The sequence below is a fragment of the Desmodus rotundus genome, chromosome 2 (assembly GCF_022682495.2).
Source record: "Desmodus rotundus isolate HL8 chromosome 2, HLdesRot8A.1, whole genome shotgun sequence".
Taxonomy (NCBI): domain Eukaryota; kingdom Metazoa; phylum Chordata; class Mammalia; order Chiroptera; family Phyllostomidae; genus Desmodus; species Desmodus rotundus.
The window spans coordinates 201,011,989-201,037,559 of NC_071388.1; the positions used below are offsets into that span (position 1 = coordinate 201,011,989).

General features: G+C 40.8%; 1 protein-coding gene across 6 annotated transcripts in view; it reads left to right on the forward strand.

The window, feature by feature from the left end:
• Positions 1 to 297: 297 nt before the first annotated feature.
• AGFG1 (ArfGAP with FG repeats 1) overlaps positions 298 to 25,571 on the forward strand; it is a 62,037-nt gene continuing 36,763 nt past the window's right edge. For all 6 annotated transcript variants that reach the window (XM_024563825.3, XM_045198154.2, XM_024563826.3 and 3 more), the window contains exons 1-2: positions 298 to 759; positions 12,829 to 12,922. In XM_024563825.3, the coding sequence (XP_024419593.2) occupies positions 593 to 759; positions 12,829 to 12,922 (261 nt within the window). In that variant the 5' untranslated portion in view covers positions 298 to 592. The remainder of the gene's footprint in view (positions 760 to 12,828; positions 12,923 to 25,571) is intronic.

The following is a 25,571-nucleotide window of genomic DNA, read 5'->3' on the forward strand; positions in this document are numbered from 1 at the left end:
GCTGGGCTAGATGATGGAGCGCTTTTGAGAGCACCGTGAGGAGCCTCGAGTTATCGCCGAAGCAGTGGAAAGCCCTTGGAGAGTTTTCAGTATGGGGTGAAGGTAATCCACGTAATGCTCTATGTACATTTAAGAGCGCAAGTAAATATCATCTATTATTACCACTACTCTCCTGCGTGCCCTACTTGGCCCAGCCGGAACTCGGGCCTCCGCGTGGCCGCAGTGACTCCTCCTGGCCAGCAGGGGGCGCCGGCCGACAGTTGGCCTCCGGCCGCCCGGGGCGGGCCTCCTCTTGCCGTCCCCTTTTCTCGTCTTTTCCCCACTGGAGAAGTCGGGAAGGTGGCGGCGGCGGCGGCGGCTGTGGTCGTCCCGGCCGGGCCGGTTGGTGTGGCCGGTCAGCCCGCGCTCTGCAGCGCTCGCGCCGCGCCCAGCCCAGGCGAGGCGAGTGGCGGCGGCCAGGTCCGGCGCGGGCGGCGCTCGCTGACGGAGGGCGGCGGCGGCGGCGGCCAGGGCGGCCCGAGGGACCGCGGGCCCCCGGCGCAGCGCCGCCCGGCTCCCTGCGCTGCCGGCCTCCTCCCTCGGCGCCGCGGCCATGGCGGCCAGCGCGAAGCGGAAGCAGGAGGAAAAGCACCTGAAGATGCTGCGGGACATGACCGGCCTCCCGCACAACCGAAAGTGCTTCGACTGCGACCAGCGCGGCCCCACCTACGTGAACATGACGGTCGGCTCCTTCGTGTGTACCTCCTGCTCCGGCAGCCTGTGAGTGGGGGCCGCGGGGCGGGCGTGCGGCGCGGCAGGGGGCTCTGCCTTGGCCGGGGGCGGCGGCCGGGATGCGCGCGGCCGCGGCTCCGGGGGGCTGGGGATGCGCTTTCGGTTTTTCCGGGCGAGGGTCCAGGCTCGGGGCAGCTTTCGCGGGTGGGGCGTGGGCGGGTCTGGGGTCGGGACCGGGCGCCCCGGGCGAGCATCCGTGGTCCCGGCGCAGCCCGCGCCGCCTCTCCCGGGCCTCGGCTCCCCGGCGGCGCCCACCCCGCGCCCCAGTGGGGAAAAGACCGGAGGGGGCTCGGGAGGGCCGTGCGGGTCCGTTGTGTGCTCCGCCCCTCGGCGGCCGGGGCGCGTCGGCCGCGCGAGGCACCTGCCGGGCGCCCGCGGAGCGGGTGGGGGGAGCTGGGGTGGGCGCGGGCTGGGCGGACGCGGAGCCTGCGCTTCCCGCCCTCGGGTCCGGATTACCCGCGTCCCTGGGAGAAGCAGGCACTTAGACGTAGTAACAAGATGAAAATGTTTCCAAGGCAGAGCTGTGAATCCCTAGAGAAAAGTTCCCGAGGATTAGTTTCGGGCGAGGGAGGGGGAGAAGCAGATGGAGGTCGGAGGGGCTTTAGGTTTAAGGTCCAGACAGAGTCGGGGGAGTTGGGGGAGTTGTAACGGGGAGGAGGCGTCGACTAGGAGTCTGTCCCGCGGGCTCGGTGGCGGTGTCTGTCGGGCTCCGGCGGCGGCACCCGAGCGCCCCGGCTGCGCGCGCCGGCGGGCAGAGGTGGGGGCCGAGTGGAGTAGCCGGGACGGTTTCTGTGGTTCGTCTTCGCTTCATTAAGCTTTGTTTTGATGAGATTTTTGTTACGTGAAATTTCTTTTAGAAAGTTTGCAGATGGTTTTGGAACCGATAAGAAGTTGCTTTTATGCACTAATTACCACTGACTCAAAGTTAGTTATTGGCGAAGTGGTGGTTACTTCGAAGTGGAATGTTTTTAAGAGCTTTGTTGTTAACACAACATCTAATTGAGTTCTTTTGTTTGAACCATTCTTTCAAATAATTTGCTTAACCCCTCCCCAAATTAAAAATAAAACAAACAAAAACCTTTGTAAGATCAATACGGAGACAAAGCACATGGTGTGAGAAAACTCGTATTTGGAAAATGCAGGAACATGCTCACGGTGTACCATTTACTTTTTTTTTTATTTTAAGAAAAAGAGGCATTTTTAAGTCTTCCTTGACTTATTTCTTCAACAAACATTTATTGGGTGCCCAGTAGGTTCTATGTGAAGTTGTGGGAAGTTCTGATAAATACAGCATAGTTCTTGTAAAAATGTTTAAAAATTTCATGTATTCATTTATTCATTCATTCATTTTTAGAGAGTGGCGGGGAAGGGAAGGGAGAAAGAGGGAAAGAAACATCGATGTGAGAGACAAACCTCGATGGGTTGGTTGCTCTCCCTTGAACCCCAAGCAGGGACCAGGCCTGCAACCCAGGCTTGTGCCCTGACTAGGGATGGAACCAGCGACCCTTTGCTTTGGGAGGGGACTCTGAACCAACAGAGCCACGTGGGGCAGGACTACAGCAGAGTTCTTGTTTTCTCGATGTTTCCATTCTCGTGGGGGAGATGGCAATTAAAGGAGAAAAACGTCAGGGGTGAGTATGCAGTGAAACAGGATGGTAGGAGAGACACCGTCTGAGCGTTAGTTTTAGGTTAGGTAGTCGGGGAAGCACTCCTAGATGTTGACAGTTAGTGATATCAGTGAATCACCCCAGAATCACAGAACTAGGTGGTATCTTCGAGGTTGTCTGGTTCATAATTTTCATTTACAAATAGAGTTAAGTGACTTATGTTGGGCAACTTTGGTTCTAAAATGAAGCCAATAGTTAATTTTTTTAAAGCATATTTGACCTTTATTATGTGCATAATGTTCTGCTTTTACTAAACACAAGGTCCTTTGATGTATTTAAAGTTATTTGGTTTGAAAATACAGATATATATATATATATATATATTTTTTTTTTACTGTTCTGGATTTCTGACATTTCTGTGTAGCCCATTGTAAGTATAGTGGGGCAACTTGTAATTTATTGTTGCAAATGCATAATATCAAGAAATATTTACAAATTTTTCATAGATTCCATGTTTCAGAAGTATTCTATATAAAAGTATACTTCAGTATGATGATAATTGTTTATTTTAATGGAGTTTAATCTATAATAGGGCTTTATATCTCTGTTTAGTGGTGATTCCACAAGTCTTTTATTGATCGCTCTTGGCCTGTGTTATATACTGTGGGAGTCACTGGTGTTACTTGGGTTTTCCTATAGTTAAGGAGGTTGCATTTTAAGTATATAAATGTAGTTACAATGTATTGTAACATTTCCTGTCTTTGAATGAGCTACCTGTGAAGTACAAAAATAGTAGGGAAAGTTTCACATTTGATGCTTGAGCAAAGACCTTTACAGATAAGATCTGTAGGCAGGCAGATCCATAAGCCAGTTGAAAGAACAGGCATTTATGAGTTAGAGAAACCTGGTTTTGAATCCTGGCTTCACTTACTAGCTAGGTGGTATTGAGAATGTCACTCAGTCTCTTTGAACTTGAGTTTTCTCATCTACAAAATGGTGAGCATAAGGTTTAGCTTGTAGCTTTTGGATGTAGGTTAGTTTTCAGTATTTGAGGTAATGTGTGTGTAACATGTCGTGCATGCTTGGTTCATGGTAGATGCTTCAATACATAAGAGGCATTATTGACAGGGTGGAGAGGACATTTCCCACATAGGGAACAATATGTAGAACACATCCAAATGAGAAGCAACTTTATAAAAATCTCAGTTTTGATTTTTTAGATGTAACTCAAAACCTGACTCAAATTGGTTTAAAAATATGAGGGGAATTTATTGTTTGGTTTTGAGTAAGACTTTATACAGTGTCCTAATGATGTCTGGAGTTCCCTTGTTCACAGAAGGCTGCCTCCAGCTCCTGGAGCTGCGTACTGTCTTCCAGCCTCCCAGAAGTTCTGCAGTTCACTCCTGCTGAGCGTGAGCCAGGGCCTTCGTTGGACACATGTTCATTGCTGACTTCATTGCGACAGCAAGGATCCCCAAATAGAATCCCACAGTGAGGAATCTGGGACCTTGGGAAGGAAGGAGTGGATGTTGGATCCAATGTCTATGGCAGAAATATTGGAGGGACAATAAATAGCTCCTGAGGACTTTTTTCTTTGAAAAGCAATAATGCAGGAAAATAATTTAAGAATAACCTAACTTTGAGTTTAAGGGTTATCAAATATTTGTTATTTAGATGACATGGCATAAGTGAAAGAATATGAATTTTGAAGTTAAATTTTTGACACTGCCACTAGCTTATGACTTAGCCAAAGTAAGGTGTTAGCCAGGCCAGGCCGTCCTCTCAGCCTCAGTGTCTTTACTTGTGATAAGACCCTATGAGTACTAACTGTTCAATTCTTTGAATATTTTTTGAACACATAATTAATGCGAGGATGGGTTAAGCAGTGGATATACATACAGGGAGTGGGCAAAGGTAGGTTTATAATTGTATGGAAAGCAATACAATAATAAATAATAGTACAAGAATAAACTCTGTGTTTTGCATATTCACAACGCTACATCTACTTTTGCCCTACCCCTGTATATTAAATAAGGCATGCTAGCTGCCATTCAGAAATCTCGGTGTGCCTAGAAAATGCTAATACACAGTAAATGGTGTCCAATATCAGAATTCTAAATTATAGGATAGTCACATATCTTTTATAAATCATTTAAAAATGTCTTTGTTTATCGCTTCTCGGCCTTTTGGCTAAGATCAAGTATAAAAATGTCTTTGTTTAACTAAATTAAATGTTAATATTACTAGATGCAGAGCAAATTTTTTTTCAGAGGGCTGTCCTGTATGCTTGTATGAGGTACATTCAGAGTACATAACTGAATTCAGATCGTGAAACTTTAAAATAGACTTTAGATTTAGATGTGATTAAACAGTTCTTCTTAACATTTTTCATTTATTGAGATTTTAGAAAGAAGAAGCGAGAGCCAGCGAGGTGGGGGAGAGAAAGAAAAACATTGATCTGTTGTTCCATTTACTTATGCATTTATTGGTTACTTCTTCTATGTACACTGACAGGGGATCGAACCAGCAACCTTGGTGCATTGGGGCGGTGCTCAAAACAACAGATACCTGACCAAGGCTGCAGTTAAACTGGTGTTTTTATTTTTCATTTTTTTATTTTTAGAGAGAGGGGAAGGGAGGGAAAACGAGAGGGAGAGAAACAACAACATAAGAGAGAAACGTCAATCACCTGAGGGTCGAACTTGCAGCGCAGGCATGTGCCTTGACTAGGGATGAAACCACCGACCTTCCACTTTGTGGGCCCAACCACCTGAGCCACACTGGTCAGCTTAAACTGTTCTTTATGGAGGCAGAATGGGGGTGATGGAGCGGACGGATTTGTCACTTTCAAGTTTTATCGACAAATGCTTAAAATTTTGAATGGACACTCTATTACAGCCAACAAGAAACTACTGCCTTCCTGTTAGAGACTAATTTTAGACCAAATTGTTTGTTTTGTGTAGACTAACATTCATGGAATAAGTGAATAATGTAAGAGTTGTTCTATTCTTAAAAAATGACTCAGATTTTTCAGAGAGGGTTTAGATAAAAAGTTACATTCGAGAATTACTTTGTTTCTCTTAATACCAGCTATTTTGTGTGGACAATGTATTTAATCTTGGAATTTTACATGTGGATAAATGTAGCTAGATAGTAACTTGCACTCTTAATTTTGTATGCATTTTGACTTACGGCCAATCTCGCAAGAATAATTAACTTTATAAAATTAAAGTTGGACCGATGACTGAAGAGAGGGATTTAGTTTTTTATACAGTTACTGGCATTAGAGTGAATTGTAATCAGATACCCTTTACGAGCTCTTCTTATAGTATGTAGGAAGACGACAGGTCACAGTGGGCAGTGATTTGTATCCCTAACTCCATTTCCATTTTTTTAATACTCTGTCATGGCTATATTCAGGGAGATAACTTTTGACAATGTAGCACAATTTCAGTTTACTGTAAGTGGGAAAACTATTTGGTACATTCAGTTGCTAAAATTTGCAAGCTCCTTGATGGGGGATGTATGAAAATCAGTACAATTAATAGTGTGAGAAGCCATGACAATTCTTCTTCATTGCTCACTTCAAACCTTTATCTTTTACCCAATAAATCTTGTTGGCTCCAACTTGAAACACAAACATGGAACAGTTGTGTTCAGTAGATATGTACTTCTTCTAGAAGATTGCTAATGTCTGTCTAGTAAAGAAACTTGGCATATTTTTTAAAGATTTTTTTTATAGGGAGAGGGAAAGAAAGGGAGAGAAACATTGATGAGAGAGGGACTTCCTTTGGTTGCCTCTCACACGTCCCCGTCTGGGGACGGACCCCTCAACCCAGGCACGAGCCCAAACTGGGAATCGAATCCTGTGCTTGAATGCGTGCGGCCTTTCGTTTTGCCAGATGACGCCCAAGTGATGGAGCCACACAGTCAGGGCAAGAAACTTGATTTTTTTGAAAATGAAAAATTACTCACATTTTCTAGGAATGCTTTTTTTTATTAGTTAAAGAAAACAATCTATAAGTGTATATCAGGTTTAATCTTGACAAGAACTGTTATTTTTCATTCTTTATGTTTAATTTTCAATTCAGTTTTAATTTTTATCAAAAAATACATGCACATAATTCAAAAATGGAAGGGCTTATAGCAAACAAAAATAGTCATTAATCCCTTCTTGCATTTCTTATGTACCTTAGACAGTTATGATGGACTCTTGTCTGTTTCCACTTTCTACATTTACCTTAATTTTGGGCTTTATCTGTTGACTCTTCTACTGTACAGAGAGAAATATAAGGACTCTTTTAACACTTCTCTTACTCTCTCCACTTATACTTTGCTTCTTCCCCTTTAGTATAATTATACCACAATTTTTGGTTAAATCACTATTCAGAATTTGCCTTATTGTAACTCTGTATATTTTATTCTCAGCTGTGTCATGCAATATACTACATACATTTTTCTTCTTGTACAACTGTTTTTCTCCCTGAAGTTTATAATTGTCTAGTTTTCTTCATTTGCTTTGTTTTCCATGTATAGATCATTAAAATGTTCCCAGATAAATTGTCTCTCTGTAAGGTATAAAATTTCATTCAATATGATCAGACACATATGGTACTTTTTCTCTTTTTTAAATAAATCTTTTCTGGGCACTTGGTCATTCTCTGATGTGGAAGTGGTGGTCTCTAGGTCTGCTATGCACCCACCTGTCATCCTGGGACTTTTTTCTGCCTTCATTCTGGAAATTTCCTTCACCCCGAACCTGTGTTCCACTCTCTCTTACCAGGACCCCCACATCTTCATTAGCCTTTTGATTAAAAGTTATGGGAGGTCATTTTTTGAGAGCTACATGACTGAGAGTGGCTTATTCTGACCTCATTTTTAACCGGGTAGTTTGCCTGCATTCACAAAGGTGAAAGTACTTTACCCTTGGAATTTTTAAGGCATTGCTTGCTTGTCTTCAGACCTGGAGTGTTGCTGTTGAGAAGTCTGGTGTTATTACTGATTCTTCGCTTCCCCTTTCCCCCATCCTTCTTTAGGAATATATATATTTACATATATTAGTATATGTATTTGATCTTTTTTTTTTTCGTCTCTGCTGAACTTTCTATTGAAGTATTTTGGTATAGGTCTTTTTGTTCAATTTTCAGGCAGTTTTGGGGGACTCAGTTTGGAAACTCATGTGTTTTTCTTTGTTTTTGTTTTTTTGTAGTTCAGAGCTATTTTCTTCAGTTTTCTTACTGGGAAGAAGCCTGGCTACCACTGTTCTAGAATCCAAGTTGGCAGAGGGGATTGGGGGCATCGAGTTTATTCAGTATTTGGAGTCTCAGATAAGCTCCCAGTTTTTAGTGTGGTTCCTCATAACGGTCCTCAGATCCTCCTGAGTCCAAAGTGTATTTGGTATCCTCTCTCCAGATTAAATTTTTCTTCAGATTACTCTGCCTAAGTCCTGGTAGGGTAGTTTTGTGGTTTAGGGAAATTAGGAGTCTCTTTCTGACCCTATGTGAATTGCCTGATTCCTTTGGTAATCTTTCCGGGCTCTGTGGTGGGAGTCACCTTCTAGCTGGCTTCTCCCGCCTGCGCACGAGCTTCCATTTTGGCTTTCTGGACTCTGTGAAGTCACTTACTGCAGGTATATCTTCCAAATCTTGTTTTTAAGAGAACTAGAGTGTGTTTGGGGCTCCTCCCTTGTTCTCTGTCTCTCTGTATGGGTTAAGCCTTTTTTTTTTTTTTTTTTTTTTTAATGTCTCTGTTGTCACTTCATTGGGGTCTGGAGAGAGTGAAGACATTCTTGTACTTTGTCTACTTTGAACTGAAATACTTTAATTAGTTTAAATTGTTACTTCATTATTTTTTAGATGCTTGCCCTAAGTGTTACAAGGAACGTAAAGAGTGATAGTGACTTTCAGAAGAAAAACCCAAAATAACAGTTGTGTTTTATACCATGTTGTGTTGTGTTTTCAGTTAAAGTTGGGTTCTAGATAAGTATTAAATAACTAGTATTAGAATATATCTAAATGTCAAATTAACTTTATTGCTTTATGCCAACAATAGCAACCCCCTAAATTTTCATAGCCTATTACAGTATTTTAACCAGCTTCTCCCCAGCAGGGAAGAAAACGGTTAATCAAACTAAATAAGCTTTCTTACTTATTCATCCAGCACAAATTGTTATTTGAGCTGAACAAAAGGCTATTAGCAAGATTGTTTGAGGCACAGTTAAGAGCAGCATATGGTTGGACAGACGGAGTGAGTCACTCCATCTGGTTGCAGTCATACCTGGGTGGTGGTCGTTAAAACTGAAGCTCCCGGCATCTGCATGTGACTTAATTATACTGCAGAAACATGCCGGACTCCACGAGTAGGTGACTTTGGAACTTCTTAAAACCAATTAACTGACAGACATGCTTTCACAGTTTCAGTACTGCTGTTATTAAATGAATCATTATTTAATTTTCTTTTTTGCACTAAACTGAAGACTTAAAATGTGATTTTCAGGATCCAGAATGGGTGGTACTTCGATATTGGCACTGTAAAAAATGATGTGGTACACTCGCTCAACACTTCTATTCAATAGTTATGACTAATGTCGTTACAGTAAAGTGTTTTATAAACACTAAATTCACATGACAGCTAGACTAGGCTTAGTAAAAATGGAAGTGGCCCCAGCTTCCAGGAATACACCTGAAAAAATAATTAGATACATAAAATTCAGATTTGATGGTGGAGATGTTCTGCTAATGAGAAAAGACTTAATTTTAATTACTGTTAAAATTATGGTTACTATAGATAGTAATATGGAATCAATACTATAGTGTTTTATTTCTTAAGTTTGCATACGTTAAAATTAACTTTTTTGGCCCTGGCTGGGTGGTTCGGTTGGTTGGAGCATCATCTCATGCACCAAGAGGTTCTGGGTTCGATCTCTGGTCACGCATATACCTAGGTTTCAGGATTCCCCAGGAGGCAACCAATTGATGTTTCTGACATCGATATCTCTGTCTGTCTGTCTGTCTCCCCCCTCCCTCACTCCCTCCCCTTTTGCTGTCCCCCCTTCCCCACCTTCCTCTCTCTAGAGTCAACATATCCTTGGGTGAGAACTAAACAAAAAATAAAGTAAAAAATTTCATCTTAAATTAAAACATAATCATAAGTATACATAATGTCATACATTTAACTACTTGCCCTTTGATATCAAAGTGTTTCTGATGTTACGCTATTGTGAATTGTGATGAACATCTTATACATAGCTATGTTTCAGATCCATTTTTTTAAATCCTCAGCAGAAGATATGTTTATTGATTTTAGAGAGAGGAAGGGGGGAGGGAGAAGGACAGAGAGACAGACACATACATGTGAGAAACATGGATTGGTTGCCTCCCAGGGATCGAACCCGCAACCTTTTGGTGTACTGACGATGCTCCAACAGAGTCATCCAGCCAGGTCTTAGATTCCTTCTAGAGCACTGGTTCCCAAGTTTTTGGTGGGGGGCGGGGAAGGGGGTGGAGGTTGCACAGACAGGAGGTAGGTAGCTCAGGTGAACTTCACTAGCCTGCCATTGATTGGGGGGTAAAGGGGAGACAGGAGGCGGAGCTCAGGCCATCTGAGGCCCAGGGTTTGGGGACTCCTGTTGCAGACATTAGATTCTTAAAAGTTGTTACTGGCTCAAAAAGCACAAACGAGATTCTTGATGGTGGTTGGTAAATTTACCCTGCCATCAGTGTGCTACGTTCCCATGTTCACTGCAGACTCGTCCACTTGCCTTCTACCCAGGAGATTGACAGCACTAGTCTCTTCTTCTTCTTCTTTTCTTTTTTAAAACCAAACTGTTTTATAAACACATGATATCCATGTCCAAAAGCTTTTGGTAGCTGAAAGAGGAAAAACTCTTGTATATCCTTATATTGAGAATATAGTTAATCTGGTTGAATAAATGGGATATAAAAGACCAATTAGAGAATCAACATGAACAAATGTAATACTTCTTGGAGTTAAGTCATGTAGTTAATGTGGCCTTGCAAAATTGCATCTATTAGTTTTATAAATCATATCCTCTTTTAAGTACACTGTTTGAGCTCTTTTAAAGAAATCCTAAAATAGATTGGTAGTTACAAAATAGTCGTGGGGATGTAAAGTACAGCATAGGAAATACAGTCAGTAATATTGTAATCACTGTATGGTGTTAGCTGGGCACTGGTAATATCGGGGGAACGCTTTGTAAAGGATATAACTGTCTAACCACTATGCTGTACACCTGAAACTAACACAAAATAATATTGAATGTAAACTGTAATTGAATAAAAAGCCTGTAATAAATTCTTGATAGATGTGAAAAATATGTCCTCATTCTGGTTGTATTTGTTTCATAAGTTCACTTGTTTACTTATTTAAGGAATGAACACCTTCGTTATGTATAAATAGACCCTGTGATATGGTAGGGACTCAAGATGTGTACCAGCCATAACACATTGTACAGCTTTCATGAGATTACATTTGTATGAATAACTTAAAGAGAGCCAGGGCTTTCCTCATCTAATGATTTGAGAAGTATAGGGGTATTATTTGCTCCAAAATTTCTGTTTAAAACATGCACCCCTGTAACAGTGTTTACCAGTTTCTCTGGTAATTCTTCTGCCTTCTCTGTTTTTAAAAAGGCTACTCTAGGGGAAGTAGAACGGTAAAAGTTGGCTGGAGCAAGGAAGAGGAGGTATTAGGGAATAAGGAGAGACCAACTGGCCATCGGAGGGAGTAGAGGAATTTGAGAGAACAAATAATATGTTAAGTTCTTAAATTGTTTTGGAGCTGGGTAGGGTGCAAATACATACCATAAACGAACAAGCTTTCCCGAAAGTGGGGAATTTAGTCTTGTTCTCATGATAAGGATGAGTTGGAAAATAGTGTCATGCTTTAAATGAATAACAATGATTTTCCTAAACTTTCACTTGGAAATGTAAGTTATCTTGAAAACTTTAATTTGTTATTGCAAATTGTAAAGGTACTTGAAGGTAAATCATACTGTAGTTGTTTCTTCATAGTTAAGGTTGAAAGTTTTACTAGGATGAAATCGCTGTGTACAGTTTCTACTGTGCAGTCTTCATTTCTGTTGTATGATTTACCAAGAGCTGGAAGGAAAATGACTTGTTAATTGAACATTTAAACAAAACCTAACTTAACAGTGACTCCCCTCTTTGAAATGTGAAGCAGATGAAGCACAGCTTGCCGTGGTTCAGAGCACGGTCTGAAAAGTGTGCCCGCTCTCTCTGGTAGTAGTAGAACGGGGGAAAGAGGCAGCAGGGTATGAAGGTTGAGGACCTTCTCTTCTGAGTTCTCCTTATTGTTTTGATTTAAAATAACACTACTCACCATATTTAATCAATCAAAAATGTTTCCAGAATATTTTTGAAAGACTGTTTGGTTTGTAATTTTACAGCATTTTAAAATCTTGGCATGGCTGATTGCAAGATGATCATATAACCAATTTTGTAAAAATATTAGTAATCTCTTCTGGAACCTAGATTCCAAATGACACCTTTCCCGGAGGACATGACTCTTAAAGTAATTTTATGAAACTTTGTTACTTTGCATAGATTATTTAACCCTTACTCTTCTGGGTAGAATAGTCACTTTGTGATATTTGGACAAAATATAAGTAGTCCTTACTCTCTCTGAGTGCATTTCTGCTCACATTTTTATGTGTATGATAAAACATTAAGGAACTTAGAGATAAAGTCCTCTTTATACAGAAAAGTGGCCATCTATACAGAAAAGTCCTCAAGATTGTAAAGGATCTTAAGAGTCATGTAATCACGGATCTGCCTAGTTCTCGAATCCCTTCTCCAGGGCCTTACTGTTTCCTCTTGAACACTTACTGCCTCTCCAGCTGATTAAAAATGTTCCTTATTATCAATCTTTATCTGAATTGATGGAGAGATGGAACTTTATTCTTGTCGTTAGTAACTTTGTTTCCTTAGGTTAGTTTCAATTTTCTGAATTAGCCTTAAACCTAAAGGTAGTAGCAGTTTGATTAGAATACTTGTGTAGGTCAATACTTAGCATATCCTACTTTCTTCAAGTATAAAGATATTTAAATAATTACTTTTTGAATTCTTTACCATAGAGCTCTTAGCACATATTGTTTTCTCCCTCCATCAAAACACATTAAAGCAGTATTTGTATTTCCTAGAAGCTCGTGTGTTACAGGTCCTATATGTTTCTAACTAGGTGTAGTTACTTGAACTTATCTTCAGGTATATTATTTAGTGTGGGTCTAGCCAAACTTACCTTGACATATCTGTTGTGGATATTAATAGTTTAAAATAATTTTTAAGTACTATAATTTATGAGATAAAAGCACTGCTCCAAGTTTAAATGTGCTAACAAAAAATGTTTTGCATTGATTATAATTTTAAAAATAGTATATAATAGTAAATTTGTAAAATATTTTCTCTCTTAGGCGAGGGTTAAATCCACCACACCGGGTGAAATCTATCTCCATGACTACATTCACACAACAGGAAATTGAATTCCTGCAAAAACATGGAAATGAAGTAAGTGTTTTTACAATTTCAATTTTTTTTGTTGGCAGTCATTTTAATAAGATTTAATAAGTTTAGAATGATGAATTTCACTGTCTAAAAAAGTTATTTTTGTATTTTATATTTAGGTATTATAGAATATATTCATTTTATGCTTTTAGAATTAATGTCTACTACCTCAGTACTTTGCCTTAAACTTGCGGTGAAACATATGTATTTAAAGTTCATCAGGGATGACTGTAAGAGGCATTTTTGGAGGATGTCTAGTATGGGAGTAATTGTTAGTCTTTGCTTTAAAAGATAAAAAAGGAAAAAGAATAAACTTGGTGGTACTGTCATAAATGTGTGTTAGACTGTTGCATGATCAGCTTCCACTTGAGCTCTGCTCCTTCCTTTTTCCTGCATTTTTAACTTTGGAAGTACATGCGATGTTTGGTGATGAGCAGGTGCTCGGGAGGGAGGAGGTTGGTGGTTGGAGGGCTCAGTGAGAACCCAGTAGAGTAAAGCTTTGCAGAGGAGTGTTGTCCTTCCACTCTGCTGTAGTGGGCTTTTGTCATTCCATTCCATTGGTTTGCTTTTTTGTTTTTAGTTCCATGTTTTGCATTTGTAAAAGTTGGTGATCTGATATTTCTTTAAAAACTATAAAATTAACAAAGTGAGCATATTTTATAATCTGGAGTAAGGATGAGCCAGTTACCCAATTGATTAATCATAGCCATTTTAATTTTATAGGCAACTCTTATCACTTCCTAGAAAGGAAATAATAGTTCAGTTGTGCTGTTCTGGTTGCACATTTCTGATACGAGATAAAGAAGAGAAGTTAAACATGAAGATTTTATTAGCTTCCATCTTCTCTCTCACCTTCAGAAGATACGTGCAAGCATTTCGCACTCTGCCTCTCTTTCTTCCTAACGCTTTGATAGTAATATCTTAAATTTGCTTGCCTACTTGGGATGCGCCTGTGTTTTTGATTCTAAAATAGTGGAAGTGTAAATTCAAAATTATATGAAATATTTTTAAATACATGATTTATAGAAGTAAGGACTTTGCAGCCTCCAAATTTTACTGATAAAAAGTTATTTTGAGTGATCAAGTTCCAGGCTGATTTTAGTACATTACAGGAAATCTAAAGCTGGATGAAAGGGCAGGAGGTTTATGATGACACTTTAGTGTAGAATAATATATTTTCAGGTTAAAATACAATTTAGACTATTTGTATAAAGTTTGAAATTAGTGTAGAAATGCAGACTTTAAATTAATTTTTTAGAATACAAAATTTTGGACAGCAGAATGGAATCATAAATAAAAGAATAATATTCTGTTTTTAAATTAAAGGTCTAATGACAGTAGATAAAGTCAGAGCAACAGAACCGAAAAGGTAACAGTTCATTGGGGAAGTAAGTAAAAATATCCAAACCAGTCAGTAGATAGCATTAGGTAGAAACTGGTCCCCAAAATACTAAGATTTTTAAAAAAATCGTGGTAACAATACTTACTACGAGACCTACTCTCAAACACTTTTCAAGTGTACAATACAAATTATTAACTATAGGTGCAGTATTACAGCACATCTCAGCACTTTCTCGTCCGGCGTGACCGAGCTTTATACCCATTGAATAGCACTCCCCCTTCCCCCTCCCAGCCCCTGGCAACCACTGTTCTACTTTCTGCTTCTGCGGGTTTGACTAATTTAGATCTCATGGAAGTGGAGTCATACCGAATTTGTCCTTCTGTGACTGGCTTATTTCACTTTAGCATATGGCAGGATTAAGACTGAAATATCAAAATAAATTTAGAATATATGACAGGAAGTACCAGATTTAGGCAATCCATTATGTCAAAAAGTAGAAGCAAAATACAAACATGAGAGACGACTAGAATGGGTTCATGAATCTGAAATTCTGAACAGAGTCGCGAAACTTGAAAGGCCACTTAAAACACTCCCCACGACAGGCACTGCGCTCCGACTGTGGACGCAGTTTCAAACGTGTCACGCTGGCTTAGCTGACGCAGCACTGACGGTGCAGCTGAGGGAGACAGGTGTGTGACATATTACAACTTGGTGTTGGATACTGGGGACGGGTGAGGAGGTTCAGAAGTAACGTGGGCTCAGATGTTGGCGGAAAGAAGAGGGCTGGGAAGCTCTCACAAAGAAGGCGCCACGGTCGCTGGTTTTGAGGGTGCGTGGGACATCAGCTGGCGGGAAGAGGCGTTGAAGGTAGAGCACGCCTAGTGCCCAAGGAAAGGGGAGATTGACAGCAGCTCCTACTGTTGGAAAACACGCTGACCTCTTAAGTATTTGTTGGGGAAGACCGGCACACCTTCTCGTGTCCCTAAGGACGTCTTACAACCAAAACACTTGGATGGGTATATTTGATTCTTTATAATATTAGCAAGATACGTGTTCTTGAAAACTTCACAGATCTGTACAATGTGAGGATTGATATTATGATGTTCAGGACGGTTGGTACAATTTCATAAAAATACAGACTTCAAGTGCATGTGCTTTGTCTACAGTTAAACATTTAAATCTTAAGTGTAACATGGATAGAGAAAAATATACAGATTTAAATCTTTTATTTCAAAATATTTCGACTATGCATTTGTGAAGAACCATCCTCAATCACATAAAATTTTGAATTAAAAAGGTACTGTCATGAATCTTGTATGTGGTGGGTTCACACTGGAAAATGAGTGTTTCTGAAGTTAAAAGGTCAGAAAGTATATTGACGTTGGGAGCAGTCTCGGATCTTCTACCGCTGCGGGGGAGTTTTAGTGTTCTGAGGGGCATGCCTGGGGGTGTTACTGGCTTTAGCAGGTAAGTTCTATGTTGCTGCAGGACACACAATATGTTAAATAGAATTAACCTACATTCCACGTGCTTTTCATGTTTCTCCAGTGGTTTTATAAGGGAAAAGCCTGTTTACAGTCATCTGCGTGTATAACTTAAATGTGTCCTACATGCTTGCATTACAGTTGTAAACAACTTACTGCCAAAGAAAGTCATGCTGCCAATTCCAGAACTAGGTGGGAGGAGACTAGATGCCTGGCAAAGGGCATGGGCACAGGAAGCCATTAACTGAGACCGTCAGTGCAGTGGCTTAGCACACGTGAGCATCTCGGGGTGGTTTCGCTTTCATTCAGAACTCTAAGAACTCTTTACTGTTTGGAAGATGACAAAAGTGATGGCAGCATAACTTACGGTATCTGGGTCATTAATAAAGTATATCTGCATTGGTCTGTTGGTAGCTGTGGTAAGCAGATAGGATTATTACTATTTATAAATACGTATCAAGGACACACTTGATATTTAAAACAGTATGTTATTAGTCTTTACAGATGCCGTATCAGACGCCTACAGTGTATTCAGTGGAGCAGATATGTTCATTTTTAGGTTATAGAATATAGTATGCCAATGTTAGTAAGATATTTTGCGACAAAGCACTTTGCATTTGTTATTTGCTGAGGTGGTTTTGACATTTTTTCCAAAAGTAAAATATTTCCACATACTATCTTATAATTCTTTCTTTTTTATCACACATTACTTCATTACTTTAAAAATGTGTGTGTGTGGTGGTTTCCTCCATATGTTTTCTTTTGTGATATTGTGGGTAAATCATGGCCCTATAGTTAACTTTCATTGTTCAGTTAACTTCTGTCATCAGAGTTAATGTAAGGAGGGCTGGTGAACAGTGCTATAGACAATTTAGTAAAAAAGAAAATGTAGAATTAATTTTATTTTGAAACATACAGTTTTTCTTTTCTAGTAGTAAATTAACCTTCCTGATTACGTTTTAGGACTGAGAGTGAAGGGGTTACTACTGATGCTACACAGGCATATAAATTACATGTATAAACGAAATCATGCACTGATTGACAGTATTTGATCTTTAGGCTGGGTTATAAAAATAACTCCAAAACACCAACTATTGCTTTGAAAAAATCCTTCTGGGTTGAACGAAAAAGAAAAAGAACCCACAGACACAGACAACAGTGTGGTGATTGCAGGGGGGTGGGGGATGGAGGCAAAAGAGGGTGTAGGGGGATAAATGGTAATGGAAAAAAAATACAGTAAAAATGATATATTAAAAAACAACCCTGATGGACAAAATAGAAACAGAGGCATGGATATGTGGAACAGACTGACAGCTGTCAGAGGGGAGGGGCGAAGGGGAACTGGATGAAAGAAGAGGAAGGGGATTAGCCAAAGAACAGACACGCATAACCTATGGACACAGACAACAGTGTGGTAATGGCCAGAAGGAAGAGGGGTGGTGGGGATGTGAGCAGGGGGAGTGGGCGCCTCTGTAATAGTGTTAAGGGAAAAAATGGAAAAATAACCCCCAAAACTTGCAGTCACGATGGCAGAATAGGTAAACATGGCTTGCCTCCTCGCACAACCACATCAAAATTACAGCTAAGCTATAGAACAACCATTACTCAGAACCGTCAGAAATCAAGTTGAATGGAAGTCTGACGACTATGCAATTAAAGAAAGCACACTATCCAGACTGGTAGGAGGGGTGGAGACGTGGAATGGGCTTGTCCCATATCCACAAGTGGTGGATAAAAATTCAGGAAAGGCTCTCCAGGGAGCGAAGAGTCCTAGCCTCACACCAGGCTCCCCAGCCCAGGGCTTTAGTGCCAGGGAGTTAAGTCCTTATAACTTCTGCAAAAACCAGTGGCGATTGAGTCAGTGGAATAAGCTTCTGGAGTCCCAAGCAATTCTTCTTAAAGAACCCATACAGGAACTTACTCAGACTCACTCCCTCTGAGTTCTGGCACCAGGTTAGTAGCTTGAAAGGCACCAGGGGCATACAGGGAGAAACTGAAGTGTTTGGCATCAAGGCAAGAGCTGGGGGACAACTTTCTCCCGGACAGAAAGGTGGGCAGAAGCCTTGTCCCTTTTCGGAACCCTCCCCCCACAGAGCTACAGAGCCTGCAGGCTGGTGCGATAGCTGAGGCTCCACCAACCTGGCTCACACTGATTGGCCCACCCTGGAGATCCCCTGAGGCTCTGTGTCACCCACCTTACTGCTGTGAACAGTGGCTTTTCCATGTGTCTGGTCTTGGCTCCTGATTCACAACTTCCTAAATCCTCTCAAACAAAACACAGCCAGCCCTGTGAACCCCCAGCTCCCATATCTTTTGCTAAGCAGCCCCAGGCAGGCACTAGCAGCATCCAACCTAGATTCATTCACAGCTTGTCTTCCCTTGGGAATCTCCCAAGTCCAGCATAAGTAGCAGCCATCTCAGATTGCTTTATAGCTCATGCAGGGTGACCCTGGGAAAAACATACCTTGGGGCTGACCTTGGCCTGCATCACCCAGGAAACCCCAGGGCCTGTGCATCCAGTGGACAGCTACAGACCGTCTTGCAGCACCACCAACCTGCCCCTGCATAGCTGATCCTCCAGAGGGCAGAGGTTGGTGGTGAATGGTCATATCCAATCCTTGCAGCTGACTGGCCTGGGTAAATCCCTCCCATTGACCTGCCAACAGAAACCAAGGCTCAACCACAAGAGAAGGGTGTTCTCAGCCCACATGAAAGGCACACTGTGAGTACCTAGCTTAGGTGATATAGGAGGCTGTACCACTGACCCCTGCAGGACACCTACGACATTAGGCCATACTACTAAGATGGAGTCAAAGCAGCTCTATTTAATACATAGAAACAAACACAGGGAGGCTGCCAAAATGAGGAGACATAGAAACATGGTCCAGATGAAAGATCAAATCTCCAGAAAAAGAACTAAACAAAATGGAGATAAACAATTTATCAGATGCAGAATTGAAAACACTGGTTATAAGGATGCTCAAGGAACTTAGTGAGGACCTCAGCAGGATAAAAAATTTCCAGTCACAAACGAAGGATATACTACTACAAGTAAAGCACAATTTGGAGAGAAACAACTGTAGAGTGAATGAAGTCGAGAGTTAGATCAATGATTGGGAACTTAAGGAAGCAAAAAACCAATCAGAACAAGAAGAAGAAAATTTTTTAAAAAGAGGATTGTATAAGCAGCCTCTGGGACAACTTTAAGTGTTCCAATATTCACATCAGAGGGGTGCCAGAAGGAGAAGAGAAAGAGCAAGGAATCGGAAATCTATTTGAAAAATAATGAAATAAAACTTCCCTAATTTGGTGAAGAAACTAGACATGCATGTCCAAGAAGCAGAGTGTCCCAAACAAGATGGATGCAATGAGGTCTGCTCCAAGTCACATCATAATTAAAATGCCAAAGGGAAAAGATAAAGAGAGGTCTTAAATGCAGAAGAGAAAAGCAGTTAAGTTACCTACAGGGGCATTCCCATGAGACTGTCAGCTGCTTTTTCAAAAGAAACTGTGCAGGCTGTAAGGGATTGACAAAAAATACTCAGATTCATGAGATGCAGGGACGTACAGCCAAGATTGCACTACCCAGCAAAATATCATTTAGAATCTAAGGGCAGATAAAGAGCTACCCAGAAAAGAAAAAAATAGAGGAATTCATCATCACCAAACCAGCTAGTGAGGCCTTTTGGGCAGTTAAATAACATCCTTGGGGAAGATTGGAGCTATTTTATAGTTAAAAACAAGCAGTGACACAAATTAAAATATTTTGTTTCTGAATTTACTCTTAAAAATTTATTTATTTTTAGAGAGAGGGGATGGGAGGGAGAACGAGAGGGAGAGAAACATCAGTGTGTGGTTGCTTCTTGTGTGCCCCCCACTGAGGACCCAGCCTGCAACCCAGGCATGTGCCCTAGCCTAGGAATTGAACCGGCAACCCTTTGGTTTGCAGACCAGCACTCACCACTGAGCCACACCAGCCAGGGCTATTTCTAAATTTAAAATTCCAAATTTCACAAGCTGTGTCATTTTAAATCCAGGTATCATTTTATGATATGTTGTACTCCGAATCTATAGTGAGGTTAAATAGGACACTAGTGGCTATTTTATAAATCATCCTGTCCCTGTAACGTGTCGGTCATTTTCAGTATAGAGTAGCGGATTCTGGAAAGTAGAAGGCCAATGCCAGATAGAGCCTATGGGACATTATCAGAGCAAAGACAGTGAGCTTGTGAATAAGTCCTAAATCAGTGCATGGAACTATGTTTCTTTTAAGTTCAGTTAAAATCTAAACAGTCTTAACTCAATTTGCTTCTCCATAGGGAAATTGATAAAGTTGGGCAGGGCTTGTTAAATATTTCTTGAAGTGCAGTGGTTTTCTGAGTAAAGGATCAGATTGGACTTGAGAGGTTAAGAATGTTGGACAAGATGCTTTTGAGCCTCAACTTCTACACATGTAAAATGGTAACAACTTTTTGTTGTTAATTCTTACCTGAGGATATGTTTATTGACATTTTTAGAGAGAGAGAGGAAAAGGGGGAGGGGGAGAGAGAGACAGATAGACATTGATGTGAGAGAGAAACATCAATCAGTTTCTTCCCATACGCTTCCTGACTAGGGATTGCACCTGCAACCTAGGTATGTGCCGTGACCGAGGATTGACCCCACAATATTTTTTTGGTATACTGATTGATGCTTCAACCAAGTGTGCCACCCAGCCAGGGCGGTTACAATAACATCTTTATGTAAGAAGTTTAGAATGCTTTCAAGTCAGGCAACCTGTGGAGATTCCCAGCATATTTCTTGTTGAATAATAAATATTGAGGTGCTATTGAATCAGAATCTAAGATAGAACATGGAATAGGAGATGGCTTATTAATATTTTTTTCACTCCTTGCTCTGAGTTGTTTAAGGAGGGGGATTTTCCAGATTTCATGGAATACAATAGTGTTATTTACATTAATATTTGGATTATATATTTAAATTCATGGAGCATTTTAACTTTGAATTTATGCACACTTAAATAATAGTGTAAACGGGCAGTTATTTTACATATTAAATGTAGCCATTGAGTGGTAGAGTTAAGTTACATACTTACTACTCCAGGATTTACTAAAGGGCCGGAGAGTAAGTATTGTAGGCTTTGCAGACCACCTACAGTCTCTGATGCATATTCTTGTTTGAAATTATACACCTTTAAACATGTGGAAACCATTCTTAGGTCAAGAACAGGACAAAAGGAGGGAAGGAGTGCGGCAGGCAGAAAACTTGGAAAGAAAAGAGCAGTGATCCCTTCCACCGAGAATGTACTTTTTTCCAAGGAACCACAGTTGTGTGGGTGCGGGTAGACTTTTTACACGGGGACAAGTTCTTCCAGCATTTTTACCTGCACGTTCCGAGACAGTTGGGCGCATCGGTCCTTTCAGCAGAACCTGCCTTAGGCACTTAACCTTTCGTGGCTCAGGCACCCCAAGACAAAAAAAAAAATGGCCCAAATGAAAGAACAGATCAAAGCTCCAGAAAAAATACAACTAAGCGATGAAGAGATAGCCAACCTATCAGATGCACAGTTCAAAACACTGGTAATCAGGATGCTCACAGAATTGGTTGAATTTGCTTGCAAATTAGATGAAAAAATGAAGGCTATGCTAAGAGAAACAAAGGAAAATGTACAGGGAACCTACAGTGACGGGAAGGAAACTGGGTCAACGGTGTGGACGAGAAGGAAGAAAGAAACATTCAACCAGAAAAGAATGAAGAAACAAGAATTCAAAAAAATGAGAAGAGGCTTAGGAACCTCCAGGACATTTTTAAACATTCCAACATCCTAATCATAGGGGTGCCAGAAGGAGAAGAGGAAGAGCAACAAATTGAAAACTTATTTGAACAAATAATGAAGGAGAACTTTCCCAATCTGGCAAAGGAAATAGACTTCCAGGAAGTCCAGGAAGCTCAGAGAGTCCCAAAGAAGTTGGACCCATGGAAGCACACACCCAGGCACATCATAATTACATTACCCAAGATTAAAGATAAGGAGAGAATCTTAAAAGCCACAAGAGAAAAGGAGACAGTTACCTACAAAGGAGTTCCCATGGGACTGTCAGCTGCTTTCTCAAAAGAGACCTTGCAGGCAAGAAGGGGCTGGGAAGAAGTATTCCAAGTCATGAAAGGCAAGGACCTACATCCAAGATTGCTCTATCCAGCAAAGCTTTCATTTAGAATGAAAGGGCAGATGAAGTGCTTCCCAGATAAGGTCAAGTTCAAGGAGTTCATCATCACCAAGCCCTTATTATATGAAATGTTGAAGGGATTTATCTAAGAAAAAGAAGATAAAAAATATGAACAGTAAAAATTACAGCAAGCACAGTTATTAACAACCACACCTAAAACAAAAACAAAAGCAAACTAAGCAACAACTAGAACAGGAAAGAATCACAGAAATGGAGATCACATGGAGGGTTATCAGCATGGGAGTGGGAGGGGGAGAGAGGAGGGAAAGGTACAGAGAATCAGTAGCATAAATGGTAGGTAGAAAATAGACAGGGGGAGGGTAAGAATAGTATAGGAAATATAGAAGCCAAAGAATTTATCTGTATGACCCATGGACATGAACTAAAGGGGGAGAATGTGGGTGGGAGGGGGTGTGCAGGGTGGAAGGGAATAGAAGGGGGAAAATGGGACAACTAATAGCATAATCAATAAAATATTATTTAAAAAATCTGTTTTTGAAAAAAGAAAAAAAAAAACAGGACAGAAACAGGCCGGTGGTCTAGTTTGATCTGTAGATGGTTGAAAGAAGAGTCCTGGCCTGTGGAATACCACAGGAATACTTCATTAAGTCTTCAGTTCTTAATTAAACATTTTTTTAAAGATTTTATTTTAATTTTAGAGAGGAAGAGAGGGAGGGAATCATTTTTGTGTGAGAAACATTGATTGGTTGCCTGTCATGCGCCCCCACCTGGGGACCTGGGCCACAATCCAGGCATATGACCTGTCCGGGAATCAAACCAGTGACCTTGTAGTTTGCAGGCTGGCACTCAGTCCACTGAGCCACGTCAGCTAGGGCCAAAGTCTTCAGTTATTAATACAATTTTTTTTATAACCTGGCTGCTTTTCCTAGTTAATCGTATTCTTGTTTCCTTCCCAGCAGAAATGTCTTATTACAGTGATCTTCGTTTTTGTTTCCCATATATGCTGTCTGTATTCCAGTCTGGCCATTTTGCTGCTGCTGTTTTATTTACACTGAATCTGTTTCCCAGGGCCTGTCAGTATTTGTACTCTCCTGTCAAATCTTTTCAGGAGCATTTTAGCCCACAGGAACGAAAACCTCCACTCATATTTAAACTATTTTTAACCATAGCATTTACTCTAAGATTTTACACATTTTTTTATTGCTCATAGTTTCCTCTGTATTGCTATGATTATCCTTAAAACATTATAGATATTTCCATGGCATAATCTTTCATACTTATTCATTATGCCTATAGCAGTGAGAATGTATACGAGAATATATATATCCAAGGGCATTTCAAACTTCATACCCATGTGAGTTTCATTGGTCTTACTTGTGAGTTTTTAAATTTTTTTTTAAATTTTACTAAAAATTTACAAGTCCTGGGTTCTATTCCCCAGAGATTCTGACCCTGGATGTGGGTTGAGGTACGGGAGCGTGTCTGTATTTCAAGCCAGAATCCCATGAGATTCTGATGCCGACAGCCATAGACCACCTTGAGAAAACCAGTGTAGTATGGGCTCCAGAGTTGGACTGGGAACAAACTGTGGTCTGGTCTCTGCACCACTGATGAATAAACCTTGTCACCTTGGGCAAACTGCTTTTCCTGAGTTTCCTTTTCCTTTGTAATCCATGTGATACCTGTCCTGCCCATTTCACAAGGTTGATTTGAACAAAACTTGTGAAATGTTTTGAAACTGACATATAAATGTAAGGTGTCAGTTTTATGTGCAGACACCTTTTCAGTTGATTCCTAAGCTCAGGGAAAAAGTGAAAATGATGTGCTTTGAACTGAATTTAGTGAATTTATTTCCCCCACACTGTAGAGGGAAATTTATGTTAAATTTCAGCCAGTATGCTTTTAATAAATGTGAAAAGTTAATTCATTAATGATGGTAACATTAAAAAATTAACTATAAAAATGTTAATTATCTGAGAAAAATTCTTCCACGTGAGGTATTTGAGATTTAAAACCATCTAAATCTAGAATATTGAGGTACACTGTTGAATTAAGATATTTGTTTAATTTTTGAATATTTATGAAGAAATGTATGTATGTATTTTACTTCCTCCTTTTAAGAGTCTGTTTGAATCAAGATGCAAGTAAGGCCTATACATTATAAATGCCAGTATGGGTTTTAAAACTGTACTGCTGACAAAGGATTGGAGGCTTGATGGATCGCTGTTCAGCCTGCAAAGGCCTGGCTGGGACCAGGCACCTTCTTAGGGCCTGTATCATTTGCTCTTTGCAGTACAGCCAGGGCTTTTGTCAGAGCCTGTGGGGAAGGGTTGGGCTCACACCAGGTGGCTACCCTGGATCTGGATACTCTGTAATGTGGAGTCCCTGGGAAACACTGCCACTTAGGTGATTTCAGGCTTCGCAGCAAACTCGTATCACAAGTGCCCCGTGACACACATCTGAATTGCCCTTCACCTGTGTTTTTTCTATTGCTCCAGCACCCGCTGCTACTCAGGCTCCTGAAAGTTGATGCTGGGTTCTCACTACAGAACAGGAATCCTATTCAGCCGCTAGGATGGAAGCTGGCATTCATCCTGGCAACAGAGGGTGCCCACTAGTGGTAGGGTTCATTATGAGCTGGTAAGAAGAAACTTGGAACAGGCTCTGGGCCCATATATTTTTGAAGAATTGGTGATGATATTTTTAATTTTGTTTCATGAAATTCAAGCCATCCTGCACAGGAAAGATCAGCTATGTAGAGGGGTAGCAAGAGGCCATATCCAACAGGATCTCTGAAGATTTAGATGTATCAGTCTTTTACTAAACCGTGGATACCACCAATTCCCCTAGGATGAGTTCATACTGGCCTGTAATGAGTAACAAATGGATAGATACATAAATACTTGCTAAATACAGTGCAGTAGTTACAGTTATTTTTGCCTGCATACTTCATGATAAAATGTTGAGAGGTGGGTGGTAGGGGAAGACAAACGGATCTTCCAAGGGTGGAGTGGCTGTGAGCAGTCACCCGGTGCCGTAACTCGTTCTGCTCTGTGCCGTCTGATGCAGTGTGGTGCTGTAGGTCTTAGTGCAGGTGAGCAGAGTCTCCTGGTAGTGTGCGTGCGGGAGGCCTAGCTCGGCTACCTGCTGCATTGTCTCTCAGAAGCCCCCACTCATTGTAAGACTCTGGTCTCTTTCAGAGGCTCTAAGTCACAGCACAACAGCCAGACCTCTGTCTTCCCTCACCCGACTTCCCAACATTCGATTGTGAAACGCTCAATATACTTAAAAGTTGATAAGTTATGCAGGTACAATGACTATAACTGTTGTGTTGTATTTAGCAAATAATCTATGTATCTATCCATTTGTTACTCATTTCAAAGTAAATTGCAAACATTAGTTCACATCACGCCTAAAATCTTTAGTCTGTCATTAATTACAATTTATTATTGGTTAGTTTTTTGAGGTATAATTTACATACAATGAAATGTAAAAATCTTAAGTGTACCTGTGGAAGAGTTTTGATAAATGAATCTAGTTTGGTGACCCAAGCCCAGTAAAGATACAGAACGTGACCATCATCCTGAAAAAGTTCTCTGACCTCCCTCCTTATTGAATCCCTCTCATTGCAGAGGCAG